At 43.3% G+C, this 16205-nt stretch overlaps 2 protein-coding genes and 1 long non-coding RNA gene across 5 annotated transcripts; 1 reads left to right on the forward strand and 2 right to left on the reverse strand.

Annotated features, from left to right (window-relative positions):
* Nucleotides 1-6807: 6807 nt before the first annotated feature.
* Nucleotides 6808-7873, reverse strand: LOC123180306 (uncharacterized). The gene is made up of 2 exons (XR_006490867.1): nucleotides 7666-7873; nucleotides 6808-7496 (listed from the first exon to the last, which is right to left on the reverse strand). It is a non-coding gene; the product is annotated as an uncharacterized lncRNA (long non-coding RNA).
* LOC123180305 (annexin D5) lies at nucleotides 7212-8833 on the forward strand. The gene is made up of 5 exons (XM_044592324.1): nucleotides 7212-7326; nucleotides 7426-7571; nucleotides 7686-7904; nucleotides 8016-8231; nucleotides 8344-8833. Exons 1-5 carry the CDS (start codon nucleotides 7251-7253, stop codon nucleotides 8635-8637), a joined length of 951 nt encoding a protein of 316 aa, XP_044448259.1. The 5' UTR covers nucleotides 7212-7250; the 3' UTR covers nucleotides 8638-8833.
* A 286-nt stretch (nucleotides 8834-9119) lies between these two features.
* On the reverse strand, nucleotides 9120-13990 carry LOC123180303 (protein Rf1, mitochondrial; the record flags this gene model as incomplete). 3 transcript variants are annotated; one of them, XM_044592322.1, is given in 4 exon segments in its annotated part: nucleotides 9120-9307; nucleotides 10557-10725; nucleotides 10837-12399; nucleotides 12505-13990. In XM_044592322.1, a coding segment is annotated over 1 exon segment (1476 nt), but the record flags the coding sequence as incomplete, so codon positions are not given.
* Nucleotides 13991-16205: the final 2215 nt, after the last annotated feature.

Raw genomic sequence — 16205 nt, forward strand, 5'->3', positions numbered from 1 at the left:
GCCGCGGCGGCAGCGGCGGACGGGTGCCACGTGGCGCGGGCTGATTCGCCGGGCGGTGCGGGCGGATGTTGTCCGGCGGCGCGAGGTGGAAGACGCTAGGGTTTAGACTGCGATTTCGTTTTTCGGGATGCCCACATATTTATAGGTAGAGGGAGTTAGGAGGCTCCAAATGAGGTGCGGTTTTCGCCCACACGATCGTGATCGAACGACCTAGAGCATGGAAGAGAGTTTGGTGGGTTTTGGGCTGGTTTTAGAGGGGGTTTTTGCTGGACACTCAAATGGACTTTGCGGATGCCCGGTTAACCGTTGGAGTACCAAACGACCTCCAAATGGAACGAAACTTGACCGGTGGTCTCCGGGTGGTATATTAAGGCCACTTGACAAGCCTCGGTCCATTCCGAGAAAGTTTGATACACGCACACGAAAGAAAACAAGAGGGATGCGCCGGAGGAGATAGGAGCGCCGGATTGCAAAACGGACAACGGGGAAAATGCTCGGATGCATGAGACGAACACGTATGCAAATGCAAAGCACATGATGACATGATATGAAAATGCATGACATGACAAAATACAAAACGAAAGACAAAACCCGACAACGGAGGGAAAATCATCACACATAGCCGGAAATGGCAAGAGTCGGAGTTACAAATATGTCAAGTTACATCCGGGGTGTTACAAATAACAACCCATAATGCAATAAATATCGATATGAAAGCATGATGCAAAATGGGCGTGTCACATATTACTAAAGAACTCCCACTTAGATAGACACCCCTCTAGTCATCTAAATGATCGCGTGATCCATATCAACTAAACCATGTCTGATCATCACCTAAGATGGAGTAGTTTTCAATGGTGAACATAACTATGTTGATCATATCTACTCTATGATTCACGCTCGATCTTTCGGTCTCAGTGTTCCATGGCCATATCTGCATATGCTAGGCTCGTCAAGTTTAACCCGAGTATTCTGCGTGTGCAAAACTGGCTTGCACCCGTTGTATGTGAACGTAGAGCTTATCACGCTCGATCATCACGTGGTGTCTCGGCACGACGAACTGTCGCAACGGTGCATACTCAGGGAGAACACTTATGCCTTGAAATTTAGTGAGAAATCATCTTATAATGCTACCGCCGTACTAAGCAAAATAAGATGCATAAAAAGATAAACATCACATGCAATCAAATAAGTGATATGATATGGCCATCATCATCTTGTGCCTTTGATCTCCATCTCCAAAGCACCGTCATGATCACCATCTTCACCGGCTTGACACCTTGATCTCCATCGAAGCATCGCTGTTGTCTCGCCAACTATTGCTTCTACGACTATCGCTACCACTTAGTGATAAATTAAAGCAATTACATGGAGATTGCATTTCATACAATAAAGCGACAACCATATGGCTCCTGCCAGTTGCCGATAACTGTTACAAAACATGATCATCTCATACAACAAATTATATATCATCACATCTTGACCATATCACATCATAGCAAGCCCTGCAAAAACAAGTTAGACGTCCTCTACTTTGTTGTTGCAAGTTTTACGTGGCTGCTACGGGCTTCTAGCAAGAACCGTTCTTACCTACGCATCAAAACCACAACGAATTTTTGTCAAGTGTGTTGTTTTAACCTTCAACAAGGACCGGGCGTAGTCACACTCGATTCAACTAAAGTTGGAGAAACAGACACCCACTAGCCACCTGTGTGCGAAGCACGGCGGTAGAACCAGTCTCATGAATGTGGTCATGTAATGTCGGTCTGGGCCGCTTCATCCAACAATACCGCCGAATCAAAGTATGACATGCTGGTAAGCAGTATGACTATTATCGCCAACAACTCTTTGTGTTCTACTCGTGCATGTAACATCTACGCATAGACCTGGCTCGGATGCCACTGTTGGGGAACGTAGTATTTCAAAAAAATTCCTACGACCACGCAAGATCTATCTAGGAGAAGCATAGCAACAAGCGGGGAGAGTGTGTCCACGTACCCTCGTAGACCGAAAGCGGAAGCGTTTAGTAACGCGGTTGATGTAGTCGAACGTCTTCGCGATCCAACCGATCCAAGCACCGAACGTACGGCACCTCCGTGTTCAGCACACGTTCAACACAATGACGTCCCTCAAGCTCTTGATCCAGCTGAGGACGAGAGAGAGTTCCGTCAGCACAATAGTGTGGCGACGGTGACGATGAAGTTACCGGCGCAGGGCTTCGCCTAAGCACTACGACGATATGACCGAGGTGGTAAACTGTGGAGGGGGCAACGCACACGGCTAAGAGATTGTCTCTTGTGCTCTGGGGTGCCCCCTGCCCCCGTATATAAAGGAGGAGGGGAGGAGGCCGGCCACCAGGGGCGCGCCAAGAAGAGGGGAGTCCTACTAGGACTCCAGTCCTAGTAGGATTCGACCCCACCCTTTTTTTCCTTCTACCGGAGGGGGAAAAAGGGAAGGAGAGGGAGTAGGAGAAGGAAAGGGGGTGGCGCCCCCTCCCCAAGTCGAATTAGGCCTCCTCCCTCCTATGGCCCATAAGGCCCATATCTTTCCCCCCGGGGGGGTCCGGTAACCTCCCGGTACTCCGGAAAATACCCGAAAAACTTCGAAACCATTCCGGTGTCCGAATATAACCTTCCAATATATCGATCTTTACCTCTCGACCATTTCCAGACTCCTCGTCATGTCCGTGTTCTCATCCGGGACTCCGAACAAACTTCGGTCATCAAATCACATAACTCGTAATACAAATTGTCATCAAACGTTAAGTGTGCGGACCCTACGGGTTCGAGAACTATGTAGACATGACCGAGACACATCTCCGGTCAATAACCAATAGCGGAACCTAGATGCTCATATTGGCTCCTACAAATTCTACGAAGATCTTTATCGGTCAAACCGCATAACAACATATGTTGTTTCCTTTGTCATCGGTATGTTACTTGCCCGAGATTCGATCATGGTATCATCATACCTAGTTCAATCTCGTTACCGGCAAGTCTCTTTACTCGTTCCGTAATGCATCATCCCGTGACTAACTCATTAGTCACATTGCTTGCAAGGCTTATAGTGATGTGCATTACCGAGAGGGCCCAGAGATACCTCTCCGATACACGGAGTGACAAATCCTAATCTCGATCTATGCCAACCCAACAAACACCTTTGGAGACGTCTGTAGAGCATCTTTATAATCACCCAGTTACATTGTGACATTTGATAGCACACAAGGTGTTCCTCTGGTATTCGGGAGTTGCATAATCTCATAGTCATAGGAACATGTATAAGTCATGATGAAAGCAATAGCAATAAAACTAAACGATAATTATGCTAAGCTAACGGATGGGTCTTGTCCATCACATCATTCTCTAATGATGTGATCCCGTTCATCAAATGACAACACATGTCTATGGTCAGGAAACATAACCATCTTTGATTAACGAGCTAGTCAAGTAGAGGCATACTAGGGACACTCTGTTTTGTCTATGTATTCACACATGTACTAAGTTTCCGGTTAATACAATTCTAGCATGAATAATAAACATTTATCATGATATAAGAAAATATAAATAATAACTTTATTATTGCCTCTAGGGCATATTTCCTTCAATATCGGTCATATTTTGTAACTAGAAGAGGATCCACCAGATATATGGCTAGATGTTTTGATTTTTTTCTGGGAGGCAACCTGTTATAGTTTTATTTGATGTCAAATCAATAAGAAATTATAAATGTAATAAATATACTACATTGATGGGCAGAAAACATTTTGGTTGCACGTTGTTGAGGCCACAGTTGTTAATTTATGTGATATTAAAAAGGTACAGAATTATATGTTAGATCAATGGATAGAATATATTTCTAGCAGAATAGAATTAAAAACTTATTGTTGTTGGAAAATTATTTTTCTACTTGATAATAAATCATTGCTCACATGCCTTTTTTGTTGGAACATGTAGCATTTGATTAGGTTAATTTAGTCCTACATTTATTTCAAATATTAAAAAAGGCTCACAAGGTGAACTCTATGGGTGCATTATTTACATTACTTACGGTGACCACTAATTATTTTTTGTTGTGAACTTAATAATAAATCATAGAGAACATGCATTTTTTATTGGAATATGCAGCATTTGATTATGTTAATGGTCCATTTGCAAATTTTAAAAGAGTCTCGCAAGGTGAAATATTGGTGCATTATTTACATTACTTATGGTGATCCTTTTTTTTCACGCCACGTGAATAGTCTTGGACCAAACAGAATTTCTTGCCATGTCCTAATCATTGTTTCCTTTTACCATGCCATGTGTCTTGGACCAAACGGAATATTCTGTCATCTCCGTAGCTATGAGGCATGTTATAATAGTGCTATCTTAGAAATGTCATATAGGACAAATGATGAGATGGAGGTGGGAGAATTCATAAGAAAAGGCTTGTCCTCTCTTATTTAAGAGATAATCTCTTAGCATAATATGTCATACCATGCTTTTAGGATTAACTACTTATTGTAGATAAGGCTAAAAGATAATCCATTATAGACATGCTTTTATAGTCATCTTTAAATTACATGCAAGATTTAAGATAAGATTGTTTTATCAATCACTGTACATGTCTTTAGCCTTTCCAATTATGTGGGTTGTAGCTGCCGTGGGACTAAGCTTGATTGTTCAAAACTCTTCGTTGTCGTGTGCATCTCTGTATTAGCTATTAGAGCATCCACAGCCGCATACCCCAGATCTGGTCCCTTAAATGCCCATGGACGAGCTCAGCACTGACCGAGCATCCCTCATTTTGCTGCGTCCGCAGCCTTGCACCCCATATCCAGCTCCTCATATCCATAGAAATCATGCAACATGCAAAATTAACCTACATATAGATCAATGAACTAGCAATAAACAGAGTTAAATCAGGCATAATTCATAGATAAGTGGGTCATCAGACAACTAAAATAAGCAGTTTGCATGGCCGAACAGTACTTCCTCGCCGGCCCCTTCCATTGCAGTTGGCGGAGCTGCTTTGGCCCTCGGTGTAGGGGTCGGCCGCCGGAGGGTCGTTGTCATCAGAACTTGATCTGTCACTAACGTTCGAGGCGTCTTCCGACTAGATCTGCCCGGCCAGACTTTAGAGCGAGCGCTCCTACTCCTCAGCGTGCCGCTGCGCCTTCACCTTCGCCGCCACCTGCATTGTTGCCTCGCGCTCTGACAGCTCGATGGCCAGCCCGAGCACTTTGGCATTCTTCCGCCTGAGCCGTCGCGCATCCATCTCCGTCGTCGTCAGGGAGTGGCGGAGGAACGACACGGTGAACTTGTCCTCGGGGTCCACCGACGCGCGCTTTCCCTACACCTCCCAACGCCTTGCCCCCGCCACCCTCTCCCTCACCCGTCGTCGCTCGCGTTGTGCCGCCCGGGCCTCCGACTCGGGCTTGACCGCCCCGGTGCTGGCGAGGGCACGAGCACCCAACGGTGGTCGTGGATGTCCTTCGGAGGTGGCAAAGAAGGGGCGGGACGGCGTACTTGCAGTGGAGCGAGTGGGCGGAGCTATCGTCAGTGCTAGAGTGTAGCTAATTATGCCAATGGAAGCTATATATGAGATACTCTGCATCAAACCCCATTTCCACGTAGGTTTAGAAAGATGTTGGGTTCCCTTGGATTATGGCCGTCCGATCAGTTCCAAAATTCCTTTTTTGATCCTAAAATTGCATAGGGTTTGAGTAGACCCATTTCTCATCCGATAATTTACGTTACAAGTAACTAAGAAATGGAGGTAACATTAATTTCCATCTTGCGGGTTTCAGTCATTAGCAAGGTTGCCAGAATCTTCATCAAACTAGTTTTGTCCTAAAGAAAGGGTTTTTAGGAGTCTAGTGTCTCAATGGAGGGCTCTCAACGTAATCTTCATCATGAGGTGTTTTCAAATGAAAGTAAGAGAAGGTATCACAATACTTTTTTTTTTTTGACAGAGAAGGTATCACAAACTTGTTGTCATAGATCCCATCTCGTTAAAATCCTCCTGAGAAGAGAATGTGCAGTATCAGTACGAACAACACATAAATGTTTTCTACGGAAACACTGTCAGATTTTTAGGCATGGCAATTTATATTGGCGCGATGATGATAATTTTAATTTGCAAGCATGGCAATTTTCCGATAAAAACAAAAATAAGACTGATTTGCCACGCTCTTCAACTAAACTTGTCATCCTTGGAGAACATAATTTGCCAATAAAAATGTTTGATTTGCTATGATAAAAAATCTGATGTCAAATTTGCAGTGGAGTCCTTCCTTTATATAGGTTGCTGCCGAGGCATAACATTGGCATTGATCTGAAGGAAAATAACCATATACTACTTCGTCCGGGTTTACTAGCCCCCTCCCTGTATTTTAGGCAACTGGTAAAATATAAGTTATATATAGAAAAATAATATCATTAGAAATTACATTTAAATAAAAATTCAACAATATAAATTTTGGTGACACATAGAGCCTCTTTGTTTCGCGGGATTCTAAAAACGCGGGAATAGAAAAAACATAGGATTGAAATGTCACACTTATCGCAATCCTGAGTTTTTTGATTGCATCAAGGAAAGCCAAATGATTCTTTCAAAGAAGTTTGAGCGGATGCTAGAAATACAATAAAAAGTAGTATAAAAATGTTTAGGGAAAAATCCTATAGGATTCAATCATATGAATCAAACAACCAATATAGAAAAAATATGCTAATGATTATAATCCTCCAAAATTCCTATGAAAGACCTTTGAATCAAAGGTGCCCTTAACATTTGTAGTCAAATATGTGGTGAAAATTTAACCCAAAATACAATGGAAACTAATAAACCTTTGAATACAATAAAAAGTAGTAAAAAATGTTTAGGGAAAAATCCTATAGGATTCAATCATATGAATCAAACAACCAATATAGAAAAAAAAATGCTAATGATTATAATCCTCGAAAATTCCTATGAAAAACCTTTGAATCAAAGGTGCCCTTAACATTTGTAGTCAAATACGTGGTGAAAGTTTAACCCAAAATACAATGGAAACTAATAAACGCAGACGGAGGTAGTAGTGCTGTTTCAAAATATTCTGAATCAAAGAATGAGCGGGTTGTGCCTCTCATCCTTGTAATTTTCAAAGAGAAATCGAATCTAGCGTCTACGGGGAAAGCTTCGCGTCTCCCTCTTTAAAAAGCTCCCCCCGTACGCAGCACCAGTCTCACTCTCACAGAAAGGAAACCATCGTCCAGGCACGCAGGCGAGCGATGGCGAGCCTGAGCGTGCCTCCGGTGCTCACGCCCCCGCGCGATGACGCCGTCGCTCTCCACAAGGCCTTCAAAGGTACACAGATGCAACGAACGATGAACTATTCCTTCCATCCTGTCTAGCAACAATCGATGTTGTCAGTGTAACGGCCGGTGGTGGTCTTGTATTGTGCAGGTTTCGGCTGCGACAGCACGACGGTGACCAACATACTTGCTCACCGCGACTCGGCGCAGCGCGCGCTCATCCTGCACGAGTACAAAGCCATGTACCATCAGGATCTCTACCATCGCCTAGCAACCGAGCTGAGTGGAAACCACAAGGCATGCAAAATGAACTACATTTTTTCATATTTACACATCCTAGCTAGGGATATTCTGTCCAAAAACTGAGTGGAGTACTGCTCCCGAAACGAACCTGCTTGGCTGTGGTAGCAGAATGCTATGCTGCTTTGGGTCCTCGACCCTGCTGGGCGTGATGCGACCATACTGAACCAAGCTCTCAACGGCGACATCACCGACCTGAGAGCCGCCACCGAGGTTATCTGCTCCAGGACGCCGTCGCAGCTGCAGATCATGAAGCAAACCTACCGTGCGAGGTTCGGTTGCTACCTCGAGCATGACATCACCGAACGCACCTATGGAGATCATCAGAAGGTTAATTTTGCTTCTTGTTTCCATCATCACATACGTGCCTTTTCTTGATCTGTTCTGTGTTTGAATCTATCATCATTATTGTCTACTTTTTTCGTGTGTGGATCAATGCAGATTTTGCTTGCGTACCTGGGAGTCCCACGCAACGAAGGCCCGGAAGTTGATCCTTCGGCGGTGACAGACGACGCGAGGGAGCTGTATAGGGCCGGCGAGAAGAGGGTGGGCACCGATGAGCGGGCCTTCATCCGCATCTTCACCGAAAGCAGCAGGGCACACCTGGTGTCCATCGCCAACGCTTACCAGCACATGTACGCCCGGTCCCTGGAGAAGGTGATGTTGGTCTCCAACTTTCTTGAAACTCCTCTCATCTTCCTTCCATGTGCAAATCAGGCCCAGAAAATAAATAAATAAATAAAGGTATTGATGCTCACCGAATTTGCAGACCCTGAAGAGTGAGACGACAGGGAACTTCCAATTCGGGCTGCTGACCATCCTCAGGTGCGCCGACACTCCGGCAAAGTACTTTGCCAAGGTCCTGCACAAGGCGATGAAAGGCCTGGGCACCAGCAACGCGGCGCTCATAAGGGTGGCGGTGACGAGGACCGAGGTCGACATGAAGTACATCAAGGCAGAGTACCACAACAAGTACAAGGGGTCGCTGGCTGAAGCTATCCACTCCGAGACGTCAGGGAACTACCGAACCTTCCTCCTCTCGCTCGTCGGCCGGGACCGCTAAGGCGCTCCAGTGCATGCTCAATCGATCCCCCACATGGATGGTGGCGCCAAGACTGCCAGTGATCGATCAATAGGCATTGGGGCACAATAATCTGAAAAGGAGCAAAATAAGATTGTATTATTCCTGTGGAATCAACACAATTGTTCTATGTTCACTTTTCCAAATATGGAGCATCAGTACCTTCACTATTTCCAAACAACTCGCCATCAACATAGTTCTTTTTACTATAGTAGTACCCCATCTTACACTGCTTTATTCCGCCTTATCTCCCCCGTCTCGTCACATTTGGTCTATCACCAGATAAATGTAGTGGGAAGGTGCCTTGATTATTGTTAACTACCACTCCAGAAGGGAAAAGAAAAAAAGGAACAATAGTTTGGCAACATATTCTACATGATTGGCCGACCACATCTCGCCTTTCACGAAAAAAGTAACAATAATTTGACAACATATTCCACACGACTGGCCGACCACATCTCGCCTTCCATAAAATTCCAGAGAGAAGTTTATTTCAACAGCCAAAGCTTGTAAATCACTCCTAAGTTTCAGGACTAGTTAAGGTGCTTCTACGTTATACGGAAGCTCTATTATGATTCAACGAAACTTAATTAACATAATGTACGGAAAACTTCTCTCTGCTTCCTCCGCTAGAAGTGAGCCTCCAAAATACCTGAAATGGACAGATGACGTGTTTAGTACCACATAACATCCAGTCCATCTTAAATTACTGTTACACAGATGATGCGTTTAGTACAACATAACAACCTGCTGTTATAAATCACTGTTACAAAGATGATGGTACCAGATAACATAAAGGTTAATGCTAACGACTCCACTGCACAATTAGGGAGGCAAATAGGCAAAGTAATAACCAGTATTAAAAGTAAGCATGCAACAACAGAGTCCAGGTTTCTGATCAAAATTGACAGGCAAGGGTATAAATGGAGATAATCCAGCTGCAATGATGAATGTTTGTTCATCTACACTCCCAGTAAAGGCACAAGTTATGTTGGGACACTAATTACTTACTTTTACGGAAAGAACACAGTTTAATAACCATCCACCAAATCTAATATGATAAGTGCATGTAAAAAAGTGCGGAATTTTCTTGCAGTTCCTAATTATGTTTTATTTGTCTCATGCCCTTCCCTCCTCTGTCTACCCAATGGCACACCTTAGTGCCAATTGGGCAAAATTAATAATCATCATCAAGGATGAAAGGAGCTACTCAATGGCACACTTTACTGCCTATTGGCGAAAATTAATAATCATCAGCAAGTATGAAAGGAGCAATTCTTTTGGTCAACCTTGTAATATTCTTTCAGTCATCTAGTCAATAATTAGAAATAGAAAACATTGTGTGTTCTTGAGCCAGTAGAAGGATGATCCAGGAAAAGAAATTCCGCCAGTTTGTATGCCATCTCCATACTACCGAGGCACAACATTATATTATTGATCTTAGTAATAGGTGTTGTTCATTGTATAGTCCTGGTCCGTTGACGCCGGTCACAATCAAGAACTTTTCTTAAGAGTGAATATTCGGAGGTTGAAGTCACTTAGGCAATGTGAAATCAAAATCAATTCTCTGATTACGACCACTCCGGTTACATGTGAATGGGGCCCAGATGTAAGTTTGTTGGAAGAGAGAACTACATGCACTTCTTGGATGCCGATGAAAAGAGTCAAACAACTAATCATCAAGCTCATGGACCTAGAAGCGCTGGAGAGTTTCAGCTAGCTGTGGTTGCAATTTTTATGCTTATTGAGTGTCTACCAAAAATCTGCACTGACGCCTAATTTTCCTTTAAAGGTAAGGGCTCCAATCTATATAGACCATGCACCTTCCTTCTTTTAAATCATAGGAGGGCACATGCATCCACCTAGCCAAATCAAAACAGAAAGGATAAACAACATATTACCTGACAGCTAGTGGTCACAACATTTAATCAACGATAAGTCTTGTCTCTCTGACATGCTTTTCCTCTGAAATTCAAGTGCAGGGTAGTCACGGAGGGCACCAACAAGGAGTTGAGCTCATTCAGCTTAAGCATCCTGTGCCAATCTACATCGACCTTGGTGAGGTTTAGTCTGCAGAGGAGTGGCATTTAGTGAACATATGATAGATTAACTAAAGACAGGCAAGAAGGAACAAAAATCTAGCAATGCAGTGCGAATTCAGCTAGACTCCAGCATGCTTACCACCACATATCGACTTAATTTCTTCAGTGTGGAGAGAAGAGTGTCATCAGGAGGATTGTTGAGCAGATCTTCCTGTTGATTGCCATCATAGATAAGCTTATTCAGAGAATGTCTTGATCCAGATGAAGCAGGTGAGCAGGAAAAGGTTCTATTCCTTGTGCTTATGCCAGAAATATCTGGGAGACCAATTCTTCTCCTGCGCCTTGCTAGGTTTATCTGGAGGTAATTGACTCTGCCTTTAATCTGGGAATAAATTCTTTCTCTGAGTGGTATAGCAGGATGTCATGACCTATTTGGAAGCTGGCAAATAAATCTCACTTGCAATATTAGATATTGTGCATCCTCACCCTGTGAACTTCTAAACTGGCCATAGTATGAAGCTCCAGGCAATCTTGCAGACAAAAAGAAGAGACACAAATGTAGCAGGGATTGGAGTCAAGGAGGCATCCTGTAAGGTGGTGCCAGGCTGGGGTTGATCAGCAACCAACTCCTCGTTGCCACTTTATGCTTTAGTTCAGAAGCTGGCCTCTTTGATTTCAGTGAATGGAAATCAAATACAACTTGTGGTGCATACGTTTGAGATGAGCTCCACGTCTGTAATTTCTGCATATGTTCTTGCATAAGAAAACTGTATGTAACTTGCGTCCATGATATACCCTTCATATATATATTCTGAAAGTTTAGAAGGATCCAATGCATGCAAAATTCGATTTTCAACACAATATATTGTTTCTTGTCCATCTCCAACCGTCCAACTAATGCCGGTCTTGAGAAGCTTTAAACCTTTCAGAATACTTAGCCAGCTGTACGACATATACCCTAGGTTGAGCCTCCATGTAGAACATGTGTGTTTTGGAAAGGAACACCCATAGGAAACTCTGTTGCCTGCAGTAACCGCCATCCTTGTCTAGCTAGCATGGTAATGTTGAAGAGCTGGAGAGACAGAAGCCAAGGCATCCAATTTCTTTTGGCCTTGACATTTTTCGCCAACTAAGCCAAAGAATTTAATGCTCATGCTCTTGCTGGCACCCCCAGTACGTTTCTATCTTAGTGCTAAGCTGATCACAAAAGCTTTTTATTAGATAAAAAACATGGCATGGTGTAAGTCAGACATTGCTTGCGCCACCGCTTTCACCAAGATTTTCTTTCCTGCTTTAGAGAGACTTTTCTACTTCCATCTACTTATTCTCTTACACATATTTTCCTTAAAATACTCAAAAGTGTTAGCCTTTGATTTTCAAAGTAGACCAGCAACCACAGGTATCTATCATTCCAATCTTCTTTACCAATTCCTAGGTTCTCTGTTGTGGCTCTATTGATCACAGTATCAATATTACAGCAGATCATTGTGGCCCCAAACCATCCTCATACAGTCCTCTCAAAAAAGAAGAGGAATCTTCATACAGAAAAAGGATCCTCATTACGTCATCTGCCTTCTCGGCTGAAACTGTACCTTTTGAGGAGTTCTGCTCATATACAATGTATTAACTACTCAACTATGGCTGGATCCATCAAAAAATTGATACTTGGCAGGGAGCAATTTTATTTGCTCCCGATATTTGCCTTCCCTTGAAAAGAGAGAAAGCATCAGTGAAGTAGTTGAAGCTTCAAGTGAGATATTCTTTCCATCAACTTTAGACATATAATTTCCAGCCTTAGATATCTCACCTTTTTCCAATTACATTCTGATGATAATATTTAACAGACGAGAGCTAGGAGCACAACCACTCTTGTCCATTGATGAAAACATATTGTCAGCTTCTTCCACTAATCCTTCTCTTAGAAGATTTGTTATCATAACACCGTAAGAAGAAGCATTAGGTACCAACCAATTGGCTGATATTGCAGCAAACAAATCCTTAGCTTCTTCTCTTCCCTTAACCGTGTACACTGCATTAATCATGGTATTGAATATTCCAACATCCAACTTCACATTCATTGCACCTAATTTCTCGAACAAGATGATTGCTTCATCAACGCAATTGTTTCTACAAAGTCCTCCAAGAATTATAGCATATATGGGAATGTCCACTGTTGTTCCACTTTCAATCATCTCATTGAACATTTTCTTCGCAGAAGAAGTTCTGCCAGCACGAAACAACCCATGAAGTATGGCGCCATATGTAGCAGTTGTAGGTTTAATTTTGTTACGCGTCATTTCTCTGAATAGGGTCAACCCATCATCAATCCTTCCATTTCTAGAATAGCCATCAACAAGTGTATTGTATGTGACAACATTGTGCTCAATGCCAGCTGATACCATGGCATCAAGTACTCCGAATGCTTTATCCATCTTCCCGGCTAAACAATATCCGTCAATCAGTGAATTAAATGTAATAACGTCAGGCCTCTCACCAATGTTTATAGCCAAGTCGAAGATATCGTGTGCATCTGTAACCCTTCCTTCCTTGCATAGGCTGTTTATTACTGAGCTGAAGAACACAATGTTTGGACGAGGAATACCTTTGTTCATCATTTCAGAAACCAAGGCCTTTGCTTTCACCAAATCACTATGTGTACAAAAGCCCTGAATTAGAGAGTGATAAACAACCTTGTTCGGTTGTAATCCCATAGCAATCATCTCATTTAGTTTGTCCATGGCATCAGCCAGCCTGCCCATTCTGCAAAGTGCAGCTATTACAGTTGCATAGGTGCACACATCCAGACTAACTCTTTGTTCCTGCATTTCGGTAAATATGAGCATAGCTTCATGCATCATTCCACGTTTAGCATATGCATCAATTAATATGTTGAAAACATTGCAGTTGGCTACAATACCATTGTCTTCCATTGTATTAAAGAGATTAATCATATCGGCTAGGCATCCTTCAGTAGCATACCCGTGAAGAAGAGTAGAGTACGCGACAATATCAGGTTTGAGGCCCTTGGTGGTCATGGAGTCAAAAAATTCTGCAGCTTCTTTGCTTTTTCCATGCTTGCAAAAGGAGTACATGAATGAGTTCCAAGTAACAACATCTGGTTGAACACCATTATCAACCATCTGCTGAAGGACCAGCTTTGCCTTGTCCATTGCCCTGACCTTGCACAAGGCATCAATAATCGAGCTATATGTCACCACATTAGGCACAATCCCTTGCTGCATCATCTCATGGAATAGATCGCATGCCTTGCTTACTTCCCCTTCCTTAAAGAAACCATGAATCACTGTGCTATATGCCACCACACTGAGGGAGCCGCACCTCCTTTCCTCACCATCTGGAGCAAGTCGAGCGCTTGCTGGCTCCTGCTATCATCACATAAGCTCTTAAGTACTATAGAGTATGAGATGACATTAGGCACACATCCGAATTCAGACATCCTATGGAGCAGCACGTTGATTGCCTCATCTGTCCGTCTTGCGTGGCAGAGGCACTTGAGGAGGGTGGTGGCGACGATCTGGTTTGCCTTGAGGCCCGTACTCAGGAAGCGGCCGAAGAAGGCAAGGCCTAGGTCCGGGCGGCGTGCACGGCAGCAGCTGTCCATGAGTATGTTGTAGGTGCAGGTTGTGGGTGGCGCCACCTGCGGCCCTGCTTCTTCTCGGCAGACGAGGTTGAAGAGGCCGAGAGCAAGGGAGGGTCCATCTCTGAGAGCAGCGGAGGACGGAGCACGGGCGAGCGCGGCAAGGAAGTCGCTGAGGGAGCGCTCGGGGACGGGGTTGGCCTGCAGTAGCAATTCGTCGAACAGGTGGTGTGCGTCTTCAGGCCTGAGCGTCCCGGCGCGGATGCGCTCCGTGGCCGCGGCAAAGGCGGCTCGGGGGTCCCAACGGCGTGAAGGCGACGAGGTGGAGGAGGAGTAGCGGCGCCGGCGGCGGAGGCGGGCCATGGGCGTGGTGGAGCAGAGGCGAGGCATGGGGCGGCACGGCCTTCGTGTTCGCGCTGTTGGAATGGGAGTGGCGAGATGTGCGTGAGTGAGAGGAGTCTCCGCTGTACCAAACGGAAAACGGGTAAAATGGGCTTCCCACTTAACACGTGGTCACCCTCACTCCGGTCTGGTCCAGCAATAGCGGCCCGTTTGGATTCAGGCCTGGTCCAACGACGGAGCGACTGCCTCCGGTCAAGCCGGCTTCCGGGCTCGCCTGTGTCTCGCCTTTTTTAGGGGTAAACGAACATTTTATTTAACTAAGAATGCATATATAAAAATGTACTATCAAAAATGTACAATGTGTATGGAAAATAGTTTTTAGAAAATGTTAATGGTTTTCTTAAATGTGCATATCTATACACCTATATAGTGTGCGAATAACTTTAAAAGTTGGTCGTTGGATGAAGCCAATCCGACGGTACAGAGATGACAAATCCGAGCACTACTGGCCGTTGGATATCATCTACATTCCATCAGGTTCTGCCACATGCATGTATAATCTAGAAGACTGCATGGTTAAACTTAAGCATAATGCACAAACCTCAAACACACAAGCACTTCTCCTTTGTTCTCTATAATCTTCCATATCTTATTTGTCCAAACCTTTTTTTTAATGAATTGTCACTTTTTGTTTTTATCTTTACAATGCACAATTCCATGAATTTTAAAAATAGATTTTTTATAAAACTAATTGATTTTGGATGGGATCAACTATAAGAATTAAACAAATATCTACATCATGCATATATGACTCAAAGCTTACATATTATACTGTGTTATTTATTCATAATTTGGTTACCAAATCTCATGCTTGTAATGCACGCGTACCTTACTAGTATAATATGTTTCTAATGTATACGAAAAGTGTGTATATATAATATGTTTCTGATGTATACGAAAAATGGACAATGTGTACTGAAAAAGTTTACATGTGCTCAACAAAATGAAACCAATGAAACTAAACAAAGAAAAACAAAGGAATCCAATAAAAACAAATAAATAAATAAAAGAAACCCAAGAAAGAAAGAAAACTGAAGAAAACCAATGCAAACGTGAGAAACCCGAGAAAGAAACAAAGAAAAACAAAGAAAACATTTAAAACCAACAAAGAAAACCGGAGAAAAGAATTTGATAAAGAAAAAAATAAAATGGTAGAACAACATTGATAACTAGATAAAAAAGAAAGAACATAAGAAAACCAGTAAAAATTGGGAATAGAACGGAAAACTAGGAGAAAAAAGGGGAAAACTGAAGAAACCCATGAACAAAGAAAAAACGAAAAAAACAAAAAAGATTAAAAATAGTTGAAACGCAGCAAACACAGCTGCAGCGAGCGAGCGCACGAAATAGCTGGCCCAATACTATACAGAATAGGAAATATCTTCAGGCAAGATAGAAGCTAGCCTTGTTGTAAGCACGATGTAGCTCTCGCATCTTGCTTCCAGTCCCAGCGATCTCAAATCCACCTTCAGCGGGTTAATCCGTAGCAGGCCCCCCCCCCCTTCATT

The sequence above is a fragment of the Triticum aestivum genome, chromosome 1D (assembly GCF_018294505.1).
Source record: "Triticum aestivum cultivar Chinese Spring chromosome 1D, IWGSC CS RefSeq v2.1, whole genome shotgun sequence".
Taxonomy (NCBI): Eukaryota; Viridiplantae; Streptophyta; class Magnoliopsida; order Poales; family Poaceae; genus Triticum; species Triticum aestivum.

What these genes read in the sequence shown, in the direction of transcription:
- LOC123180305 (XM_044592324.1), top strand. Translation starts at nt 7,251, where the DNA reads ATGGCGAGCCTGAGCGTGCCTCCGGTGCTCACGCCCCCGCGCGATGAC. An exon ending in CCTATGGAGATCATCAGAAG is followed by an intron (nt 7,905 to 8,015) that starts GTTAATTTTGCT and finishes GGATCAATGCAG; the next exon opens with ATTTTGCTTGCGTACCTGGG. An exon ending in ACGCCCGGTCCCTGGAGAAG is followed by an intron (nt 8,232 to 8,343) that starts GTGATGTTGGTC and finishes CCGAATTTGCAG; the next exon opens with ACCCTGAAGAGTGAGACGAC.